This window comes from Bidens hawaiensis, unplaced genomic scaffold (genome assembly GCF_021521415.1).
Source record: "Bidens hawaiensis isolate Kalapana, Puna unplaced genomic scaffold, B.hawaiensis_p1.1 tig00027304_1, whole genome shotgun sequence".
NCBI lineage: Eukaryota > Viridiplantae > Streptophyta > Magnoliopsida > Asterales > Asteraceae > Bidens > Bidens hawaiensis.
This window is the reverse complement of record NW_027494409.1, coordinates 61,184-85,211: the sequence shown is the minus strand read 5'-3', so window position 1 is coordinate 85,211 and position 24,028 is coordinate 61,184. Positions and strand designations below refer to the sequence as shown.

Genomic DNA, 24,028 nt, shown 5'->3' with positions numbered 1-24,028 from the left:
TAAAACTGCATTCCGAACAAGGTATGGACATTATGAGTTCACGATCATTCTGTTTGGACTTACTAATGCTCCAACTGCGTTCATGGATATGATGAATCGAATTTGCAAGCCTTACTTGGATAAATTTGTGATCATGTTCATCGACGACATACTTATTTATTCAAAGTCAAAGGTTGATCATGAAATCCACCTCCGAACCTTACTTGAAATAATAAGGACCGAGAAATTGTACGCTAAGTTCTCAAAATGTGAATTTTGGATTCCCGAAGTACAACTCCTTGGACACATCATAAACGTAAACGGTATTCAAGTCGATCACGCTAAGATTGAAGCTATCTCGAAGTGGGAGATCCCAAATTCTCCAACCGAGATCCGAAGTTTCTTGGGTTTGGCCGGCTATTATCGAAGGTTCATTGAAAATTCTCTCATATAACCGTTCCCCTAACTTCTCTAACTCGCAAAAACATCAAGTATGAATGGGGAACAAAACAACAAGAGGCATTCGATATACTTAAACAAAAACCCACCCAAGCACCTATACTAGCCTTGATAGAAGGTACTGAGGATTTTGTTATCTATAGTGATGCATCTCATTCCGGTTTGGGATGTGTACTAATGTAACGCAAGAAGTAATCACTTATGCTTCTCGTCAGCTCAAAGTGCACGAAAAGAACAAAACAACTCACGATCTAGAGTTAGGCGCCATAATCTTTTCATTAAAGATATGGATGCACTATCTTTATGGAGTCAAGTTTGTCGTGTACACCAATCATAAAGTTTGAAACACATATTCAAGCAAAAAGAATTAAACATGCGTCAAAGGCGCTGGATGGAAACATTAAATGATTACGACTGTGAAATTGTCTATCATGAAGGGAAGGCCAATGTTGTGGCCGAAGCCCTAAGTCATAAAAAACACGAAAAGCCGAAAAGAGTCCGAGGGTTAAGATTAGAACTTCAAATTGACGTTATCGAACATATCAAATCCGCTCAAGTTCAAGCTATCAATGAAAACAATATCTCCGATGAAAAACATAATGGCACCATTGACTCACTAGTTAAAGGTGACGATTGTATCCTTAGACTCGATAATAGGATTCGGGTACTAATAATAGGAGACATACGTGAGAAAATCATGAACGAAGCTCACAAAGAAATTGAAAAGACGAATATTAAAGATTGTGAAAGTAAAATGGGACTCACGAAGAGGACCCGAGTATACATGGGAACTCGAATCCAAAATGAAGAAGAAATACCCCCACTTGTTTTATCGAAGCAATATCGAGGACGAGATTTATTTCAAGGTGTGAAGGATGTAACATCACGAAAATTTCAAGTTAAAAACAACAAGTTTCAAAAGTCTAGGGACCAATTCTGCCAAATTCCAAACCCCAAGGGATAAAATGAAAATCCTGATTCATTGGCCTATCAAGGTCATCGCATATCGCGATGACCCTTCTGACAAGTCGTGAAACGTGTGCCACATGGAAACCGGTGGCACAATGTGTTGCCATGTGTCACCACGTGGCAGATTGATTGCCACGTGTTGCCACATGATGCAACGCCTGCCACGTGGAATGTCTACATGGTGACTGGTCATGGCTATGTCGCGATACGCGACGGGCCTAGCCAAAGGGCCATCGCGTATCGCGATGGGCCCCTAAGTTGCCTATAAGTAGTAAGCTCCGGGTTTGATCCATCCACACCTCAAGACACACACACAAACCTCTCTCTAACTTCTCTCTAAGATATATTAATGATACCATCGATCCACCTCGATAAACGTGTCCAAAATCCACGAAAGGCGTACCCAATTCCTCGTTTTCCGTGCCATTTCCTTGATATTCGTGCCACCACCCTGACGTCCTTCATATCAAGAAAATGATAACATACCAACGTTCCGACGATTCCTTTCCAGAAGTGTTGGCACCTCGTAAAGTGTGCCAAGGTGTGAAGAAGTATCGTCAAAGAGAAGGTGACGATGGAAAGAGTGTTAATCAAAGGAAAACAAGCGGCGGCGAAGTGCTGCTCAAAGTGTGTAGGGTTTGTTAAGCCGACAAAGGTAGGCATAACGCCCGAATAAAAATAATAATAAAATATTATAAAAGGCTTAATACCCTAAGTCGAGGTTATACTCGATACCTCGACAGAATAAAAGAAATATATAACAAAGAAAATAAAAGAAAGAAATATACATGTATATGTATATATATATGTGTGTGTGTGTGTGTGTGTGTGAATATATATAATTCTTTGTTATAGATATTATTTAAGTAATAATGAGTATTCTTAAATAATAAAGAAAAGAAAGGAGTACGTTTCTTATAGAAGAAGGAACGTAGGGTTTTATATAAATAAACTAAAGATTTATAATATTACTTTTTAACTAAAAGTTTTAAAGTAAAAGAAATTTTGAACTAAAGGTTAATCTAGGTAAAGATTATAAAATAAGACCAAAGATCTTAAGCCGGATTGTATATCCGACTAACAACTGGTTATACTCGTACTATAGGTGCGAGATAGCAACGGGAAAGACCCTCGGATGGTGTTTGAAGCCGATCCAAATCAAAAGGTGAATACACCCCAACTTTTACAAACTTGTTTTCAAATGAGTCAACTTGTTATATGAAATACTTTACGTGAGACTAAGTGTCTCTAAAACATTTATAAGCAAGAGTATAAACACTAGCCTCAGGCTATCGTGTACGTTTGTCTGGATCTTTACATATGTGATGGGCACATCACACCTGGTCACAATTACGCTTGCCTGCGGGGAGTATGACGTTGTGTAAACGCATAGGCACTCAACTAGTCGAATGCTGCAGTGTTTTCTAGGGGAACTGAGTGTAGAGACTTTAGTTTATGAATTGTTTTGTTTTAACTTGGTTATTCCTAAGCCACGATGGGCTGAGATGTACGTAGTCTCGAGGGGTGATCAAGTGAAGAAAATATTTTTAGCGTCAGCATATTCACCAGCATTCGTTTCTGACGTATTTTCTTAACATTTTGCAGGTGATCAAGGTTAGGGTTTGGAGTAACGAAGTGCTCAAGATATCCGATGGCTCGGATCCTTTTGATAAACTTAATATATTGTAAATGGTGGTTTTGTAAAACTTAAACAAGTAATCTTTCAAACGTTAAACGGGAAACTTTTAAATTCCGTTCTTTGTATGTAAATATTTATATTTAAATCCACATGTTTTTAAGACTTCCGCTATTAAACCGTAACTCTGAGTTAATTACAATTGTGGTACCAACATATGGGTCATACGCCTAGGCCGTGGTTTGGGGTGTGACACGGATCGCACAAAAAACGTGCACCAGCTGATCGAACCAACCTGACCTGTATCCCGCCAATCTTCTTTTTATTCCGCCAACGATGCTGCTATTGGTGCGTTCAACTTCCCCCATTTCCTTATGGATAGGCAACGAAAGTTAATGTTTGAGTTATGTTTAACTCTTTGAGCCATTCCTTGATGCGTTGGTTTGCGAATTGTGTCCCATTATTGCTGACAAGGTTCATAGGTAGTCCGAAACGGCATATGATGAATTCCCAAATGAAATTCATGATACCGGTTGCGCTTATCGTTGCAAACGGTTTTGCCTCGATCCATTTGGTGAAGTAATCAATTGCTACGATCAATAACATCACTTGCCCTGGCGCTTCGGGAAACGGCCCTGTTATATCGCTCGACCATTTCTGGAATGACAAAGATGATGTTACTGAAATCATAGAACTTTTAGGGCGTAGAGTTTTTGGCGTGTGTTGTTGGCAGGTGCTGCAGCATCTTAACTCTTTCTCTGCCTTAACATGCATGCCTGGCCAATAATACCCCGTGTTCATTATCTTTGCTACCACCATTCTTGGACCTGCGTGAACTCCACAAATTCCATCGTGCACTTCCCGCAACAGATAATTCATGTCTTGTGCATCTACGCATCTTAGGAGTGGCCCAAGGTAAGTGACGGGTGCATCGAAGTATGAGTTGTTAGTGAGCTTAAATGATACAAAAATCTATGAATTAAGTGTTAATTTCATGGGAACTAGATAACTACTGTTGTGTGGTTATTTCATGGGAACTAGATCACTAGAACGTGGGCGAACACGACGAAGAAAACAGAGTTGAAAAGAGAAAGATATGAACAAAACAAGAAAATGACAAATGCTCCACCGTGGGCCATGGTCCAACTGATAAAAAATGACTAGAACTCACCATTCCGTGAGTTCTGGGCACCGTGGAGGCCACCATGACCCACGGTGGGAACTGTGGGCCACGGTGCGGAGCTGTAAATGCCAAAAATACTTGTTTTTATTCTGTGTTTTGGTGTCTTTTCATCTATCTTCCATTTTTGAACACCTTAGAGACGAATTTTGGAGTCCAAGAACAATATTTTGGGATTGTAATCATTAGCTTGGTGTTTGTGATTCGTATGCACAACCCAATTGATGTGATGATGAATCAAACTATGTGTGGCTAGTTCTCTTTATGTTCTCTCCCGAATTATAAGGTTTCAATTGACTATTTGTGAATCGTTTATGTTATTTGTGGGATAGTAAGATCGTCTATGCAAAATGTCATTCTGAAATGTGTAATTGAGCGCCTTGCTACGAATCTTTCTGGCTTTTGCTTTCATGTCTGGTAAGGTTCTTGATGACAAGTAGTTGATGATCGGGGTCATCCAATTGGACGTACCTGCGGAGCATATACAAACTTCTCTCATGGTTGTGGATGGGTTTGCCAGCTCTTCGACACAGACATCTTTGACAAGGTGTTCGAAGCTGACTGATGCCAATTTACTGAGAGCATCAGCCTGTTTATTTTCACTTCGTTTCACATGTTTTACTTTCCATGTAATGAAGGTACCCATTATCACCTTTGCTTGCGCTAAATATGAGGTCATCTTCTCATCTTTCGCATCATTTGTTCCTTCTATCTGGTTCGCCACCATCATTGAGTCAACATGTGCTTTTGAATGTTTCGCTCCCAGTTTTTTGGCGATCCTCAACCCTGTCAACAATGCTTCATATTCTGCCTTATTATTTGTGCTTTTAAACTCCAAACGTATTGCAAACGTGAAGTCTTGTCCTTCTGGATTGATGATCCTTAAACCATAATCATGCGCCTGCGCCTTCATCATTGGATGCCCATGAGTGAACAACTTCCATATTTGTTCCTTATGTTGTTCAACTGTATTCCATATCCTTTCGGTATTCTTCCTCTTTCCCTTAGGGCACCTCTGCTATGAAATCAGCCAAAACCTGAACTTTGATCGCAGGTCTGGGTTTGTATTCAATGGCGTATTCTCCCAAATCTATATCCTACTTCGCTAATCTTCCATATAATTCTGGCTTGGCTAATACATTTTGTAGGCGATAGTTGGTGAGGACGTGCACTGGGTGTCCCTAAAAGTATCTCCTTAGGCGGCGCGCGGTTTGCACTAGTGACATAACCAATTTTCACAAAGTGGAGTATCTTGTTTCCGCGTCCGACAATGTGCGACTAACATAGTATATGGGTGTTTGAACGTTACCCCTATCTAATAATATGACCGCACTGATCGCCCTGTCTGATGTCGCTAGGTATACTACCAGTGGTTCTCTGGATCTGGCGCTGTTAAAGTTGGCAGTTCAGCTAAGCGTGATTTGATCTCTTGGAATGTCATTTCCGCTTCAACTGTCCATCGAAACTGGGATTTTTAAGAAAGTTTCTCAGAGTTGATACGAATGGGATAGAAATGTCCGCGTGTTGGGTCAAGAAATTGACCTAAGGGGGAGACTGTTGAGTCAAAGATTTGACCTAAATGAAGTATATGGAAGATTGGAATCTTCTCAACCTCCTCTGATTTTGCTATGTAATGGATCCGAGCACACCTAAGACATCCGAGCAAGCTTTTACTTAGCTGGGTACGATATTTTGCCTACCGGGTAAGGTTTACTTCAAGTAGTCTTCTTATGTGAATATCCGAGCAGGGTTTGCAAATTAGTGCATTGCCGGGTAAGGTACACTAGTTTATGTAAATCCGGGCAAGGTTCACTTTATCAAGCAAGTCTGTTCTTCAGAACCAAGTATTTTACTCTTCCGAGTAAGGTTTGGTTAACCAAGTTCAAGAAACTAAGAAATTGTAAGACCGGGCAAGGTATTCATTAAGAAGTATGGTCCAAGTATGCTTGATGATCTTAAGGAATATCTCAAAGTAATATCGGGCAATGTTCAGCTCAAGCAAGGAACAGTACTCCCGAGTACACTTTGCTAATAAGTTATTTTATAGCAAAGAGCTGAAATGGATCATTGAAGAACAAGGTTGCTCGTAAGGAGTTGTCGGCAAAGTCTGGCAAAGTCAAGAAGACTGAAGTCTACTCGGTGAGTATTTTACTTGGTAAAATACTCTTCAAATAAAGTCTACTCGGAAACTGATCCCGAGCACACTTCTATGTTACCAAGTTATAAAGGATGGCCGAGCATACTCGGAAATACAAGATTGGTGCAAAGCCTACCCGGAAGACTTGTTTTACACTTAGTTTATTCTGAATATGTATGACTGTATTTAGGGTTTCTAGAAGGAATGGCAGCTGTCCTAGGTTAGCAGGCCTATAAATAGAATGTTTAGGGCACGCCTCCAAAGGGGGACAAGGTAGAGAGAGAGATAAGCCTTTACACTTTTCAGATAAGAAAGAATATTTCTCGAAAGTGACGGCTGTCCTAGGATTCCTAGAAAACCCTAAATCAATTAATCGTTTGTATAACTTATATTATATGAATGGAAATCTTTTGAGTGAATCCTGTGTGTGCTTCCTACCTTTGATTACTCTTTGCAATTGTATGTTTGTTATTGATTCCGCCTTTAACAAACGGATATCTTTCTAAATATAGCAACCCGTCATTAACTCTCTTGTCAACACATTAATCTGTTTGAGTTATGACATGATTGATTAAGATCCAGTTGAAATCTAGGGACTCGACAAGTGGTATCAGAGCTGGTTATTGCTATTTTGGAAAGATTGTTGCTGATGGAAGATTTGAAGAAGATTGACGTAAGCAGACCACTTTTCCATTAATTTATGACGTAAGCAGCCCTGTTTTTCATTTTTCTTCCAGATCTACAATCTACCGGTGTTTTCTCTTCCTTATTTCAATTAAAGTTCTAATCTTTATATCTAAATCTTTTTCTAATCACATCAGACACATCAGATCTGAGCATTCTGTTTTCAGATCTGATTATTTTGAAACTCTGTTTTTACAAAGAAACTAATTTTTGATTTCTCAAAATGTCTGGATATGAAGAACAAGATGTGTCTACTAACAAGATACCAAGTTTGTATGGACAGGAAAACTTTATCAAGTGAAAAGTACTCTTTGAAGCAGTCGTATGCTACAATGATATTGATATGTGGAACTCCATCAAGAATGGTCCACAAACTGCTGTTGAAGAAGGTGCAAATGCAGCTGCAACTGCTGTAGTAAGAGAAAAAATGAGGAAGGTGGATGACAACGCCTTAGCTATGATTATGCTAGGTTTGTCTTGGGAGATTCTGACCAAGGTGGCACATCACACAACTGCCAAGCAAATGTATGATGCCATCCTTGAGATGTATGAAGAGAATACTGACTAAAGAACATAAAGAAGCAAAGATTGAAGCAACAGTTGGAAAGGTTCAAGTATAAGGATGGAGAGAGGTTGAAATCGATACTATAACATTTTCTAAGTATTGTGAATGAGTTGAGGACAACTGATTATGTAATGACTGATTTTGATTTGAATACAAAGTTACTCAACTCAATGCCAAAAGAATGGTATACTGCTTGCAAGTTCATCCTTCAGAAGCATAATTTCAATGAATTGAAACTGGATGATGTAGTGTGCTTTCTTCAGGCTGCAGAACTTGAAATGATAGAGAATGAGATGATTAAAGAAGACAGACCCTGCTTTAATGTTTCAAATGCATTGATTGCACCCATGAGAAATCTGTCTACCAAGAATCAACAGCAAATTCCTATTATTGAAGAACCAGCTGAACATAATGTTGTTACTCCAAAATCTTTCATTGGAGGTAGCACAAGTAATCAAGGAAATTCGCAGAGGTTCAATGTGCAACTGATTGATGACACTGATTCTGCCTCTATGCCAAGTGGAAATGTTCCTCATACTGGCACAGGACATGGTCAAAGCAATGAAACACAGGCTTTGCTGTCTATGTTTACTGAGTCATATAATGCATTTGTTGCAAAAAACCTAATTCACACAAGTGTGGTACAAGATGATTTAGAGCAAATTAATGCAGATGACTTGGAAGATATGGATTTGAAATGGCAAGCTGCCATGTTGGGTTTGAGATGTAAAAGGCTGTATAACAGAACTGGTAGGTCTCTGGTTTCTGGTCCTAATGACAGGATTGGATTTGACAAGTCAAAAGCAATCTGCTACAATTGTCAGCAACCTGGTCATTTTGCAAGAGAATGCAATCAACCAAGAAACTATCAAATGAATCAATTCCAGAATCAATAACCAATAGGTCAGCAACATTACCAACAAAATCAACCAAGATTCAACAACAACAGCAATCAAATGAACAACTTCAACAACAACAACATCAATCCCAACAACAATTACAACCCCAACTTCAACAACTTTCAGCCTCAAATGAATAATCAACAACAAAGTATGCAACAGACTCAAGGTTTTCAAATGAATAACAATCAAAACCTTCAAGCAGCTCAAAATGTTCCAAACAACACTGTTCCAGCAAATCAAAATCAGATCAGAAATCAAGGAAATGTGGCAGTGACTACACAGCATGAAGGAAATTTTTATTGGAGCAATCATGAAGAGGACATTGTAGATGATATCAAGAAATCAAATGTGGCATTCATGGCAACAATTGAGAAAGAAAAAGGATCATCATCTCAGGTACACTCTGCTCCTACAGTTGATTTAAATGAACTTATCATTGAATTGAAAACAAAAGTAGTCAAGCTGGAAAGTGAGTGTTTTAGAAAACAAAGTATCATCAATGAGTATGAGACAAGTGAGATGACCAGTGATGAAAAGATTAAAAGCCTTGAAGATGATTGCATGATCATTTACAGAACTCAAACCAGATACACCACTGAGATTGATGGATTAAAGAAGATGTTGGTTGAAGAAAAGGTGCAAAACACAAGACTGAAGGTTGAAACTGAATTTCTGAAGAACTTGGTCTCAACAGGCAACATATGCGGTATACTGAACCAGGTGAAGGAACAAGACTAATACAAAACAGTTCCACCTCCATTCAACAACAACTTTATGCCAAAAGTTGACAAAGAGAAAAGAGATACATACTTGCAACAATTCAGAGATGTCTTTCAAGACAAGGAAGAATTTGTTGATTTGTACAAAAAGGTAGAAGTGAATGAAGAAGGAGAGTTTGTGACTAAGAAAGAAGTAAAAGAGGATAAGTCAATTGGAGTCAAGTCTCTGAGGATGACTTTGATTCAGTTGAGTTGGATCAAGATGACTTGAGTGATTTGAGTGATCAAATTACTGAAAAAGAAATCAAAGCTGCTGAAAGAGGAAGAAAATATAAGAAACCGGAATCTGTTGATAAACTTCCAAAGTATCCACCAGTCCCACCAAGATTTAAGAAACAGAATGATAAAATGAAAAGAGAACATGTTTCTTTTGATATTTGTGAAAGGAGGAAGATAAACTACAATGCAGTCAGACCACCAAGCAAGGCTGTATTGGGTAAGATAAAGAAGGACAACAAAAGGAAGATGGTGACTGAAAAAGTTGATACATAAAATTTTATCCCAGTATATCCAATCTTTTCTAGTCATGAGGTGTTGGATTTTGGAGAAGTGGAAACTATGGAAGAGTATGAGAAAAGACAGTCAAGGGCTAGAGAAAGCAGTGATAAAGAACCTATGATTATGGAGAAAATTGTCTTTGTCAAAAGCAAACTTGAAAGACAAGACATCAAGATTGAGGAATTTGTTCCTTTTTCAATTGATTTTGATGGTTTAAAGAATCAGAAGACTATAGGAGTCAAAACACCTAAGCCAAGTGAAAGATACAACAAACCAAAAGAACATGAATTATTCAAAGGCAAGGTTTGGTGCAAAAGGTGTGATGAATATGGTCACCACACAGATTCATGCAATGAAAGATTCAAATTCAAACCATTTTATGTACCAGATGGAACAAAGTATGGCCAAGACTTTGTCTTGTACAAACAAAAGTATGATGAATATCTGGGAAAAGGAAAGGTGTGTGGAAATGAAACCGTGAACAGAGAAGAAAAGAAATCTGAAAAGGAGACAAGGATTGAGAAGAAAGTGAATGAACTAGCAAGAAGAAATAAATCTCCTAAGAAGCATGAGAAATTGAACAAAAAAAACTATCAGTCTTTGAGAATCAAACAAGATACTCAATCAGTCAAATCTGATGGCTCTCAAGATTCATCAAGCAGTGAGAAGACAAGAAGAAAAGAGGCACATTCTAGAAATAAACCAACATAACTCACTGGTGATGAGAAGTCTCTATTAAGACATGGATATGAACCACATGGTTTCCTATGGAAACCTAAGACTGTGAGTAAAGTTGAGAAAGTTGCTGATGTGAAAGACTACTCTGAAAAGAAGGACTATGTGATAAAGGAGTATGCCACTGACTCAGCTGAATACCAGTGTCCAGCCTCACTTGTTAAAACTCCAAGAGAGTGTGGTTATGAAACTGATCATTCAGACAACTTAGAATTGACTCATGAAGATCCTAAACCAACAATACTCACTTCCCAAGCTGTGTCTGAAACTGAATCTGATGATCTGCAAGGTGATAAGGCTTGCACTTCATCACACAACTAATCAAATTTTCTTTGTATGTGCAGGAACAGTCTACTCCTCTGAATGACATATGGTATATGGATAGTGGTTGTTCTAGGCACATGACTTGTGACAAGAGATCTCTTGTCAATTATGAAGAAAAGTATGAAGGTCCAGTAGCTTTTGGAAGTGATGAGAATGGAGGAAAGATTGTTGGAAAAGGAATCTTACCAAATGGGAAAGTCTCATTTGATAATGTATTCCATGTTGAAGGTCTTCAGTACAATCTGCTGAGTATATCACAAATGTGTGATAAGGGTTACAAAGTCAGTTTTGATGATTCACACTGTTTCATTTTAAAACCTGAGTTTGCAATTCCACCTGAAATGATTATGATGATGGCACCAAGAAATGGTAACTTGTATGAATTGAATATGAAAGAAGCTATTTCAAGAGGAGGTGCATGTTTTGTTTCCAAAGCCACTGAAAATGAGTCAAAATTGTGGCATAAGAAACTATGTCATGTGAACTTGAAGAACATGAATAGACTTGTCAAAGGTGAGCATGTCATAGGCTTACCTACAAGAGAATTCAAGTTGGAAGATCATTGTGATTCATGTCAAAAGGGAAAACAACACAAATCTACTCATAAGCCAAAGCTCATCAACTCAATTGATCAAGTACTTGAATTACTTCACATGGATCTCTTTGGTCCTGTGAGTGTACCAAGTATTGGGAAGAAAAGATATTGTCTGGTGATCATTGATGACTATTCAAGATACACTTGGGTTTATTTCCTAAGTACCAAGGATGAGACTGCAGAGTTGATTAAAGGTTGTGTAACAATGATTGAGAACAAGTTGAATAAGACAGTCAAGATGATGAGAAGTGACAATGGCACTGAGTTCAAGAATGGAGTTATGCAAGAATTCTGTGAAACAAAAGGAATACAACAACAATTCTTAGCTCCTAGAACTCCTGAACAAAATGGTGTTGCAGAGAGAAGAAATAGAACTTTGATAGAAGCTGCAAGAACCATGTTGGCAGATGCTAATCTGCCTGTCACTTTTTGGGCTGAAGCTATAAATACAGCCTGCTATGTTCAGAACAGGGTACTTGTCAACAAAAGGCATAAGAAAACTCCATATGAAATATTTCACAACAGAAAGCCTTACATTAAGTTTTTCAAGCCCTTTGGATGCAAATGTTTTCTACTGAACATAAGAGACTATTTAAACAAGTTTCAAACAAAGTCCCTGGATTGTTTCTTTGTTGGATATTCTACACACTCAAAAGCCTACAGAGTTTATGTGAAAGATCACTTGAGTGTTATAGAATCATCTGACATCATCTTTAATGAGAATCAATTCAATACAATTAATGGTGCAGCATGGCTGTTTGATCATGAGAAGTTAATAAGGTCTTTCAAGATTTATCCTGAAGACTTTGATGATCTTTCTACAAGACCAGTGAAATTGAAAAGAAAAAGAAGTCATTGGACTTGGATGAATTATGGAAGAAGATTGCTGAAAAGGAAAAGGAATATACTTTTGTGAAGAATTCCTCATATGATATTGGTGAACCTAATCAAGAAAACAATCACAATGTTGAGCATGATCATACTGAGAACAATCAAGAAAATCAAGATGCACAAAATGATCAAGTTCAGAATGAGGGTGACACAAGCAACCAAGCAAGTGGAGAAGAAGCTGCATCTACAGCAAGATTTCAAGATCTATTTCAAAGATTGAACTTAGAAAACAATGGTGCATCTACTTCAGGACAACATATTGATGAAGCACCAGAATTACATGATGCATAAGCATATTTAATCATTGAAGAACCAGAGTTCACTGAAACAAATCTTGACATAAATTTGTCTACAGATATGATTGTACAAACTCCTTATGTGGAAAAGAATCATCCTTCTGAAAACATCATTGGTGATTTGCATGAAAGAGTTACAAGAAGTCATTCCGAAATTGTAAACATTTGTCTTTACTCTTGTTTTCTGTCCCAAATAGAACCAAAGAACATAGCACAAGCATTAAAAGATAATAGTAGGGTGGAAGCAATGCAAGAGGAATTGGCACAATTTAGAGATCTGCATGTGTGGGATCTTATTGATAAGCCATTTGACAGATATGCAATTAGAACCAAATGGGTTTTTAGAAACAAAAGGGATAAAAGGAGTTTGGTGATTAAGAATAAAGCTAGACTTGTAGCACTGGGATGTCTTCAAGAAGAAGGAATAGACTTTGAGGAAGTCTTTGCACCAGTTGCAAGACTTGAAGCTATCAGGATTTTTCTTGCATATGCTACTTCAAAGAACATTAAAGTGTTCCAGCTTGATGTTAAGTCTGCATTTCTAAATGGAAAGATTGTTGAAGAGGTGTATGTTGCTCAACCTCCAGGTTTTGAGGATCCAATGTATCCAAACAGGGTGTACAAGTTAAACAAAGCCCTTTATGGATTGCATCAGGCTCTTAGAGCATGGTATGATGAGCTATCAAATCATTTTCTTGAAAATGGTTTCAAAAGATGAGCCATTGACAAGACACTCTTCTACAAAAGAAAGGGATCAGACTTGCTTCTGATACAAGTGTATGTGGATGACATCATTTTTGGTTCTACAAATGAACAAATGTGTATGGAGTTTGAAAGGGTAATGAAGTCCAAATACAGCATGAGTTCTATGGGAGAAATGAACTTCTTTCTAGGATTGCAAGTTCAACAGAAGGCTGAGGGGATTTTCATTCATCAAAGCAAATATGTGCAGGACATCTTGAACAAGTTCAACTGTCAAGAGTACAAGACTGCTTCAACTCCAATGGACACCAAAGAAAAGATGATTGCATATGAAAAGGGGGAGCCTATAGATGAACAAGAATATAGAGCCAAAATTGGATCTCTGATGTATCTGACTGCCACAAGACCAGATATCATGATTGCTATATGTGTGTGTGCAAGATTCCAATCAAGTCCAAAAGTCTCCCACATGAATGCTGTGAAAAGAATATTCAGATATTTGAAAGGAAGACCAGACTTAGGGATTTGGTATCCAAAGAACCAAGCTTTTGATCTAATTGCATATACAGACAGTGATTATGATGGCTGCAACATGAGCAGGAAGTCAACCTTTGGAGGATGTCAATTTTTGGGTGAAAGGCTAGTGTCATGGCAATGTAAAAAAGCAGACTACAGTTTCAATCTCTACTGTAGAAGCTGAATATGTTGCCACATCCGCCTGCTGTGCACAAGTTCTATGGATTCAAAATCAGATGCTGGACTATGGTTTGAATTTCTTGAACACTCATATTCTTATTGACAATAATGCTGCATATTTTACTGTTAAAAATCCAGTTTAACATTCCAAAACTAAGCACATTGAAATCAGACATCATTTTATCAGAGACTGTAGTGAAAAAGGTTTGATTGAAATGAAAAGGGTTGATACAAGTGACAATTTGGCTGACCTATTCACCAAACCACTTGATAGAACCAGGTTCAACTTTCTTCTGAAAGCCCTGGGAATGATCAACTCTGATGAAATCTGATTAAGGATGTGTGCCTGGTTGTGTGTCTCTCTGTGATAACTGATTATTTTGTTAGAGATTACACGTATTTAATGTTTAGTGAATATGCTTGATTATGTTACTTAAGTATGATATTTGAATATGCTACTGAATATGTTAACTGTTATGTGCTTTAACTGTGTATGTATGCAAACATTGACATGTTTGATCTGATTGATAGGTTTGCATGATTATCTGTTGATGTGCATGTGTGATGTTAGAATAAGTGTTTGTGTTGTGATTTACTTGTTAGAGTAAGCTTATTTGACATCACTGCTTGAATGCTTGAATATGTGTATTATCTGATCATGTGATGTTCTTAAGATAGGCTAGACCTTGAATGTTAGTATTGTCTGCTTGTCTTGGTGATGTTATATTTGATTAAGATTTGAATATGTTACAACTGTTTGTGTCAAAATGTGTTTTTATGTCAAAATTAAGTGATGAAATGAAGATTTTCTAATGAATTTTACATAAATACTCTATTTTGATCAAAACATGAGCATGTTGTTAACGGTGCAGAGATATGATAAGATTATTCAGTTCAAGCTTTAAAAGAAGCTTAAAAGAAGGATTTTTTTTAAGAAAAGTCTCAAGTAGTTGTTCTTGCTGAAAACTATGTCATTTGCCCAGTTGGAAGGACATGCACTTGTGTATGTTTGGTCCTTAAATCTCTACAGATTCAAAGGATAGCCATTGACCTGAAAACTGAATGCATTTGGGGCAGTTATGACTTGTTTCTTATTCCTTTACTTAAAACTATGTCAATTACTCTGACTTTGAAAGGACATATATTCACATGTATGTTTGGTCCTGTTGACCACTTTTGGTCAAACAGGATAGCCATTAACCTGACAATGAAGAGATATTGGGATGATTGAATATTAAACTATGTTTATTGGGAAATTGCTTAGCCAATCATATGGATTTAATAGGCTAAAAAGACCATAGTATAGTCATTAACTTGTATGGTTGCTTTCCCATGATGATGTAAAATCTTAGGTGATATAAACATAATGAATATGCTGATCTTTATGTGGAGATACATAGTGTCTTTGAGAAAATATCAAAAACAAGGGGAAGAATGAATAAATCAACCAAAAGTTGATAAGTGTTTTAAATATTTTATCAAACAAGAGGGTTACAACAAGAACTACAAAGATGTTAGCAAAATCTGTCTCATCTTGAATGAAAGGCATGTTGCTAACTGTAAGTCCAACGTTCAACCTCTATATATATTTGAATCTAAAAATACAAAAATACAATACGTTCTGTCATACAAAAACTATTTTTTACCAAATACAGAAGGTTGGAGTCAAATTGGGGTGATCTGGGGAAAGCCAAATAAGCTTTGAGAAGAGATATGAGGCATCATAGAACAGTGTTGACCATTAATGCATTATGCTTTAAATGAACCTAAATCATATCACCAAAGAGATGAAATTCATGCTAAGTTTATACCTGCTGTTAACCTATCTATGCTGTCATAATAATGCTGAGAATGAAGTATTGAGAAAGCTACTTAGTTAATATGATCCCATTCTTGAGATCTTTTCAGAAAATGGAAGAAGCTGTTTAAAAGAGAAATATAACTGAAATTTGATCTCTAAATGCACCATTTGCTCTTAAACTATGATCTGAAAAGAAAAATATATTTTGACAAAGTGGTTTAAGTCTAAAAGTGTTGCATTTTGCCTAAAATAGGTTGAATATGTAAGTTTGGGGAAGGTTTGATGTCTTATAACCTTCCCGGGCACAAACTGTTTGAATATGTATTTTCGGGTAAGGTTTAATGATTTATAGCCTTTCCGGGTACAAAACAGTTGATTATGTGTGAATATGTTGTTTCGGGTAAGGTTTGATATCTTTCAACCTTTCCGAGTAAGCTTAGTCATTTTTGACTAACTTTATGATTTTCGGGAATGCTTTGAAGTGTTTACACTTTCCGGGTAGAGTACACAGTTTTACTTATTTCCCGAGCAAGCTTGAAGTCTTGAGATGATTATGTGTTGTTATAGCTAGATTTTAACAAGAAATTCTTGTTTAGGGCAAGCTATGAATGTTATATGCTGATTGTTATTCCAAGCAAACTTTGTGAACTTAAGTTAGTACACCGAGTAAGCTTTGTAATTTGTTTGAATATGTTGTTAGGAAAGGTTTGTTAATCTTTCCGGGCACGCTTAAATATTACTATTTAAGTTTGTCATTTTTCGGGTATGGTTTGACATGTTGAAATCCCTCGGGTAAGGGCATACCTGATGATTGAATGTGTTTATCCTAGCAAGCTTAGTGCTAACATAGGATTTTCGAGCAAGCTCTTTGAAACTTTAGACTATAGCACACTTAAATGTTTATGTGTTTTAATTTCATTCCGAGCATGCTCTGTGATATGTGTGTTTATGATTTCTTTGAAATTACAAGTGTTTTCGGGCAAACTTTGTTTTCCGAGCACACTTTATATTTCGGGTACACTTTTGTTCCCTCAATATACTTGGTAATTTCAAAACTTAACTTTTCGAGTACACTGTCTGCTAGAAATCCTTTTTCGGGCACACTTTGTACTATATGAAGGTTATTTAGGTATACTTTGCATTAGAAAGGTATTCGGGCACACTATTCTCTTGAATGGCTGCTCGGGCACACTATGTTTTCAAGCATACTTGAATAAATGTGTTACTTGGTTGAATATGTTTTGAGTATGATTGTTTGATTACGATTCTTATTTCATTAGAGTTTATGCTAGATAAGTTTTAATTTGAAATTGAGAAATCTATGTGGGGATCTTAATTGATTCCTAGCAAAAATGTTTATTTAACATTTTGTACTTGATTAATTGTCTTGTGATCAAGTTTTCAAGGCACCTGGTATTTCAAATGTGCTTTCTTAAATTTATCTAAACTTATTCTTGAGTGACTTTATCTTTACATACTTTACCATTTTTGGACACACTTTTAAATAGATAAGGAAACCATTCTTGAAATAGATAAGAAATTTATGAGATAAAAGACAAAACACTTTTAAAGATTATTTCTTTATCTAACATGCTGAAGAAAAGCAAAATATGCAGTCCTTTATTCATAAATCTTTTCTGATAAAGCTACAGATATGTACTTCAAGTCTGCTTTAACTCTCATTAAAGAGTTTGTCTTTATATATTTCAGTTATTGAAACTTCCTATTACTTACATTTGCTTTTTGTGTAGGTTTCAATATCATTCATGACAACGGTTTGAATTGAAATATTCTGTATTCCTTAATTTTCTATTCCTCTCATAAATACATACATTGTTTTAAATCTAACTGACGATTGTGTGTTCATCAATTAACAGAGAATCAACAATGGATCAAACTCAGAGTAATTCCAATTCTGACAAACATCATCTCTCTAAAGAACTGAAGAAGGCGTTACAAAGAGTTCAGACCCTAATGTCTGAGGTTGAGAAGATCTCAGCTGCCCCAAAACAGGGGGAGAAAGTACTGAATCAGAGGGAGAATTCACTGCAACTTCTCTCAGTATATGAAAAGAACAGCTCAGATGATGATTTTGATAACATTCCAGAAGATGAGATGAAAGAACTAGAGAAAAGGAAGAAACTAAAAGGAAAAGAAATTGCTCAAGAAGATGACGAAACTCAGACTATCAATTTTCAAGAAAACAGAATGGTCTCAAATATGAATGAATATGAATTAGAAGCAGAAAGAGTTTATATGCAAAGAATGACATAAATTTATAACAGAGAACTTCTAATTCAAAGGCTAACTGACAAAGATCTTGAAGAACAAAAGAGTTTGTTGAGAATGTTTGAATACGAGAAAAGGATAAAAGATGAAGTGAAGAATGTTAATCAGAAGGATGTGCCTCAAGAACTGATTGAAAAATGCTTGAATTATCAAGAAATTCCAAATGGTGTGGTAGTCTCTCTGCTCAAACTAATTAAGAAAGAAGAACCAGAGAAAGAGATAAAGGAGAAATTAGACACTTTCATTGACAAGATTTCAAAGGCTCTAAGTGAAGAAAAGAATACTCAAGAAAATGAACTAAAAGGTTTAAAATTGAAAGATGATTTGGAACAAGAAGTGGAAATTAAAAAATTCTTGAGCAAATATGGTGGTAAACCAAAATTTTTGGTTAAAAATGGAATTCCTTTTGATTATGTAAAAATCAAGAAAAGAAAAGAGATTTTGAGCAACTTCAAGAAAATAAAAGGACAGCAGTTCAACATAAAGAAGGGAGCTGCCCAGTCTCTAGTTGGTAAGTACAAAGAAATATCCAAAAATATGGTTGATCTATCAAGGATGACAATGAAAGGGAAATCCAAAGTAGAGGAATTCTGCAAACAGACAACATCCTTGAACAGTACAAAGAAAAGGAAGATGTCTGTCACTACTCAAGAAAAACCAAAGAAGATGCACTTGAAGATGGATAAACCCTTTGTCAAGGTTGAGTAAAAGCCAAAAACCCTTCAGTCAACCACAATGTTACGCCAAGTGGAATATTCTATGACTCCAGGACTGAACATCTGAATGTTATGATGGAGAATGGAGAGATTGTGAAGATCTTCTCTAAAAATGACTTCAGAAAATTCAATCTATGGCAATTGACTGTGATTGCAGCACGGTATCTCACTGATTGTAAGGAAAGTCAAAGGCCTACAAGTGCTAAGCAATCAGAGTTGCTAAGATTCTTGAGAGAACAAGAAAAGTTGGACTTTCCATGCCTAAACAAGCACCTTTGGCTAAATTGAAGAATTTTTAGCATAGGATTTGTTTTGTAATGTCTTTGGACAACTTTCTGATTATGTAATTTGGATGTTTGATTTGATGTGTATTTTTGCTGAGTGTAAGTAACCATAGAAATGTTTTGGGTCAGCTGAGGTGTTCCAATCTAGGGGGAGATTGTTGGGTCAAGAAATTGACCTAAGGGGGAGACTGTTGAGTCAAAGATTTGACCTAAATGAAGTACATGGAAGATTGGAATCTTCTCAACCTCCTCTGATTTTGCTAAGTAATGGATCCAAGCACACCTTAGACATCCGAGCAAGCTTTTACTTAGCCGGGTATGATATTTTGCCTACCGGGTAAGGTTTACTTCAAGTAGTCTTCTTAAGTGAATATCCGAGCAGGGTTTGCAATTTAGTGCATTGCCGGGTAAGGTATACTAGTTTATGTAAATCCGGGCAAGGTTCACTTTATCAAGCAAGTCTGTTCTTCAGAACCAAGTATTTTACTCTTCCGAGTAAGGTTTGGTTAACCAAGTCTAAGAAGCTAAGATATTGGAAGACCGGGCAAGGTATTCATTAATAAGTATGGTCCAAGTATGCTTGATGATCTTAAGGAATATCTCTAAGTAATATCGGGCAAGGTTCAGCTCAAGCAAGGAACAGTACTCCCGAGTACACTTTGCTAGTAAGTTATTTTATAGCAAAGAGCTGAAATGGATCATTGAAGAACAAGGTTGCTCGTAAGGAGTTGTCGGGCTAAGTCTGGCAAAGTCAAGAAGACTGAAGTCTACTCGGTGAGTATTTTACTTGGTAAAATAGTCTTCAAGTAAAGTCTACTCGGAAACTGATCCTGAGCACACTTCTATGTTACCAAGTTATGAAGGATGGCCGAGCATACTCGGAAAGACAAGATTGGTGCAAAGCCTACCCGGAAGACTTGTTTTACACTTAGTTTATTCTGAATATGTAATTTGAATATGTATGACTGTATTTAGGGTTTCTAGAAGGAATGACAGCTGTCCTAGGTTAGCAGGCCTATAAATAGAATGTTTAGGGCACGCCGCCAAAGGGGGACAAGGTAGAGAGAGAGATAAGCCTTTACACTTTTCAGATAAGAAAGAATATTTCTCGAAAGTGACGGCTGTCCTAGGATTCCTAGAAAACCCTAAATCGATTAATCGTTTGTATAACTTATATTATATGAATGGAAATCTTTTGAGTGAATCCTGTGTGTACTTCCTACCTTTGATTACTCTTTTCAACCGTATGTTTGTTATTGATTCTGCCTTTAACAAACGGATATCTTTCTAAATATAGCAACCCGTCATTAACTCTCTTGTCAACACATTAATCTGTGTGAGTTATGACATGATTGATTAAGATCCAGTTGAAATCTAGGGACTCGACACCGCGTGGCAGGATAGGAATCTGTTAAGCACGACCAGTCGTCCGTTCAATGTTTGCACTTGTTTGATGGTTCTCGGAGAAGGCATTTTCAACACCGCTTCTACTTTTCCGGAGTTGGCTTTGAATCCCCCATTAGTCACGATAACTCCCAGGAATTTTCCTTATTCCATTCCGAAGTAACATTTACCTAGGTTGAGTTTCGTGCTTATCTTCCGTAACGTCTTGAAGGTTTCTTAGATGTCTTTCAACATTGTTGCTTCCGTATCGCTTTCAATCACCAAGTCATCCATGTAAACTTCTAACTTTATTACAATTTGGGAGTTGAGGTCTATTTCTGGTAAAGGGTAACAATCCTTTGGGCACGCTTTGTTGTGATCCTTGAAGTCGATACACATACGCCATTAGCCGCTTGCCTTTGGCACCATTACCGGATTTGTGACCCATGTCTGGTATTGTATTTTGCGGATTATCCCCGTGTCTATAAGATGTTTAACTTGTTCATCACAGGCTTTCGCCTGTTCCGACCCCATCTTCCGTCGCTTTTGTACAATTGGTAGAAAAGCTGGATTTATTTTAACTTGTGTTCCGCTTTAGACCTTGGTACCCCTGTCATATCTGCTTGAGTCCACGCGAACACGTCTATGTTGCTGAAAAGTAACTTTTTCAACGCCATTCTAGCATGGTCGGAAATGGTGGGTCCATTGGTCACACTCTGTTCTGGAATTTTTTGTTGAGAACCCACTTCTCAACCTCTTTGGATTTGTTCGTCTTTAACATCTTTTGTGGCTGTGTTTTCACATCCGCCACATGACATTCCATGTTGGCATGGATCATTGCCACCCCTGTAGGCGTTGGCGCTAACAATATTCCATGGGATGTTGATGCATTGGCGTTGAAATCCCAAATTGCCTATCTTCCCAAGATTACATCATAGTGCGGGTGCGGGGTTTTCATGACCAGGAAGTCCACCTCATCAGTTTTTGAGTGTATCCCGTCGGTATGTGTAACCGGAATGTCAATTGTCCCAGCGGGTATGCAATACTTTGATTGAAACCTGTTATTGGGGCGTTGACGGGGGTCATCATGCGCTTATCCTTTTCTTCCAACAAATCGAAAAATTGGCGATACGTGATATCGGACGTGGCTCCCGCGTCGATGAAGAAGCGAGGCGTCCGATAATGCCCAAAAACTGCTGTGATCACTAACGGCGCTTTTCGGTTTGCTCCCCCTTCACTTTTGGGAAGATCACCTGTTCTTCTTTCCAAGCGGCATGCTCGACCTGATTGATCTATTTATTCTTGGAGCTGTCGGAGATCATATTAGCATGTAAGTCTTTGATCTTCTTTTCTGGCCTTCTGCCATCGCGAATTGGGGGGCGCCTTCCTCTGCCTTTGATGTTCTTAACTAGGTGCTCCAATCTTCCATTTTTAACGTACTCTTCAATGGCATATTTTAAATTCGAACACTGGTTAGTTGTGTGACCATGTTGTTCATGATAGTCACAATAACTTTTCATGTCCGTGTTTGGCCCTGGTTTGATCGAAGCCGATTTTTTGAGTTGAATGCCCTCCGCATACATTATTTGTGATGAACTTTTGGTCAGCGGGGTCCACCTACTGGACGAATGTCCTTGTCTCTTCTGTTTGCTTTTAAACGGTTCATACGTTGTGCTCTCTTTTGGCTGAGTTTCATGGTTCAGCCTTGACCATACGGAGGACACTTTTTTGCCTTGTCGGACCTTGTTAATACGATTCCTTGCATTGTTGCACATCAACTCTTTACCCAAGCTTTAATCTGTTTGCGCGTACCTTTTGGCCGTGGTCATGATGGCGTCCCAGTTATGAGGCATGACGTCTCTGCCTGTAAGGTTTCGAATTAGGTCATCGCATCTTACGCTTTGGCGAAAGGCTGCACGCAAGAGTTCTTCGCCAACACCTCCAATATTCAACCCTTCTTGGTTGAATCTGGTGATGAAATCTTCTAGCGCTTCATTATCCTTTCTTGTTACGTTAAGGATATATTTCGGGTCACTGATGTTATGCCACTGCTGGCTGAAGTGCTGGGTGAACTTACTTGCTAGATCATCCCAACTTATGATTTGCCCTTCTTGCAACCTTTCGAACCAAGCACTCGCCGCTCAGACTAATGTTAGTGTTAATATGTACCACCATAGCGGCATGGTCCATCCTGACACCAATCCGGTGGCTATATAAGTTTGTAAGTGATCATCCGGATCTGACAGACCGTCGTATTGGCCTACCGTTGGCGGGAATTTCGGGTTTTCTGGTAATTCTGCCTCGGAGATTCTTCTTATAAATCTTGATTTTCCCGACGATGTTATCGACCAGTCTGGCTTGGAGAAATCCTCGTTCGCATCTGGATGGTACTTTATCAGTTTCATGGCGGTTGCGTCTAGACCTTTCCAACTTTCTTCATAGTCTGGATCTTCTAGGTGCGAGTCAACCACCTGTCGCGATCGCTGTGGTATGTCTTCCGCCCTGTTGTTTGGCCGAGCGCTTGGTGTTTTGCCAGTCGGCATTTTCGTTCGAATTGGATTTGACTCCTCTTCGTCGCCAACGTATTCTTCTTCTTCGCCATTATTGTTGGCTTCTCCGTCGAACAACATTCTTGCCCGAATGATCACCGCCATTCTTTATTGTACTTTGGCCATGATTTTTTATTGTTCCTCTTCTAACCAAGCCATTATTTATGGTATCAAGGTCGCTTGTGAAACTGATCGTGTTTTTGCTTTCTCTGTAATGGTAGGGCAAAGGATGGACGCATCAGCGATGCCTTCGCCGCTGCCCATTACATCAACCACTTCTAGATTCTCTTGTTGGTTGGCCTTCGACTGTTGGCCAACCTCTTTGGCAGGAGTTTTTCCGTTCATCTGGATTAAGAATGGAGTGTTTGTAAGTTTTACTGTGCTAGAAATATGCACGGATGACGCCAATGAAGAAAGACAAATCCACCGCTTAGGTCTAATGACTTTGTCCAAGGGTTATGGTTAAGTATCCCTGTCACACCCTCAAAATCCACTAACGGAGTTTTACCGTCAGAGGGTGTGAACTAACAGGATCGGAATCATCAGTTATAATCAAACCATAAAATAAAGTTTCAAACCATGAAAACGTTTACGAGTAATTAAATGCGGAAGCGTAAAAACCTTTAATCAAAAGTTGCGTCACGCAGGACGACTTAAAACCAATGATAACCGTTAAAAATAAGTTTGCATAACATAAGCGTTTTCAAGCAATGCATGTTCCTAAACCGCGCGCCCGCCTCAGCTACCTGAGAATAACATACTAAAAGTGTCAACACAAGGTTGGTGAGTTCACAAGTTATATAAAAATAAATCGTTTAGCGTTTGCGTTCAGCGTTTTGCGTTACAGCGTTTTGCGTTACAGCGTTTTGCGTTACCAGATAGTGTTATGTCAATTATATATCGATAGGTAGCTAGTCTATACAACAAGTATTACTAAGTGTTCGACACCGAAGCTGACTCGTTTATTAAGTGCCTTGTC

General features: G+C 37.9%; 1 protein-coding gene across 1 annotated transcript; it reads right to left on the bottom strand.

The window, feature by feature from the left end:
* Positions 1-3,415: 3,415 nt before the first annotated feature.
* Positions 3,416-5,136, bottom strand: LOC143575173 (uncharacterized). Its single transcript, XM_077059615.1, has 3 exons — positions 4,695-5,136; positions 4,215-4,285; positions 3,416-3,997 (listed from the first exon to the last, which is right to left on the bottom strand). The coding sequence occupies exons 1-3, from the start codon at positions 5,134-5,136 to the stop codon at positions 3,416-3,418; spliced, it is 1,095 nt and encodes a 364-aa protein (XP_076915730.1).
* Between the last annotated feature and the right edge of the window lie 18,892 nt (positions 5,137-24,028).

Coding starts and splice junctions, on each gene's coding strand:
- LOC143575173 (XM_077059615.1), bottom strand. CDS start 5,136: ATGAAGGCGCAGGCGCATGATTATGGTTTAAGGATCATCAATCCAGAA. Junction 4,286..4,694: donor AGTTTGTATATGCTCCGCAG/GTACGTCCAATT, acceptor TGGCATTTACAG/CTCCGCACCGTGGCCCACAG. Junction 3,998..4,214: donor TGCCCAGAACTCACGGAATG/GTGAGTTCTAGT, acceptor GTATCATTTAAG/CTCACTAACAACTCATACTT.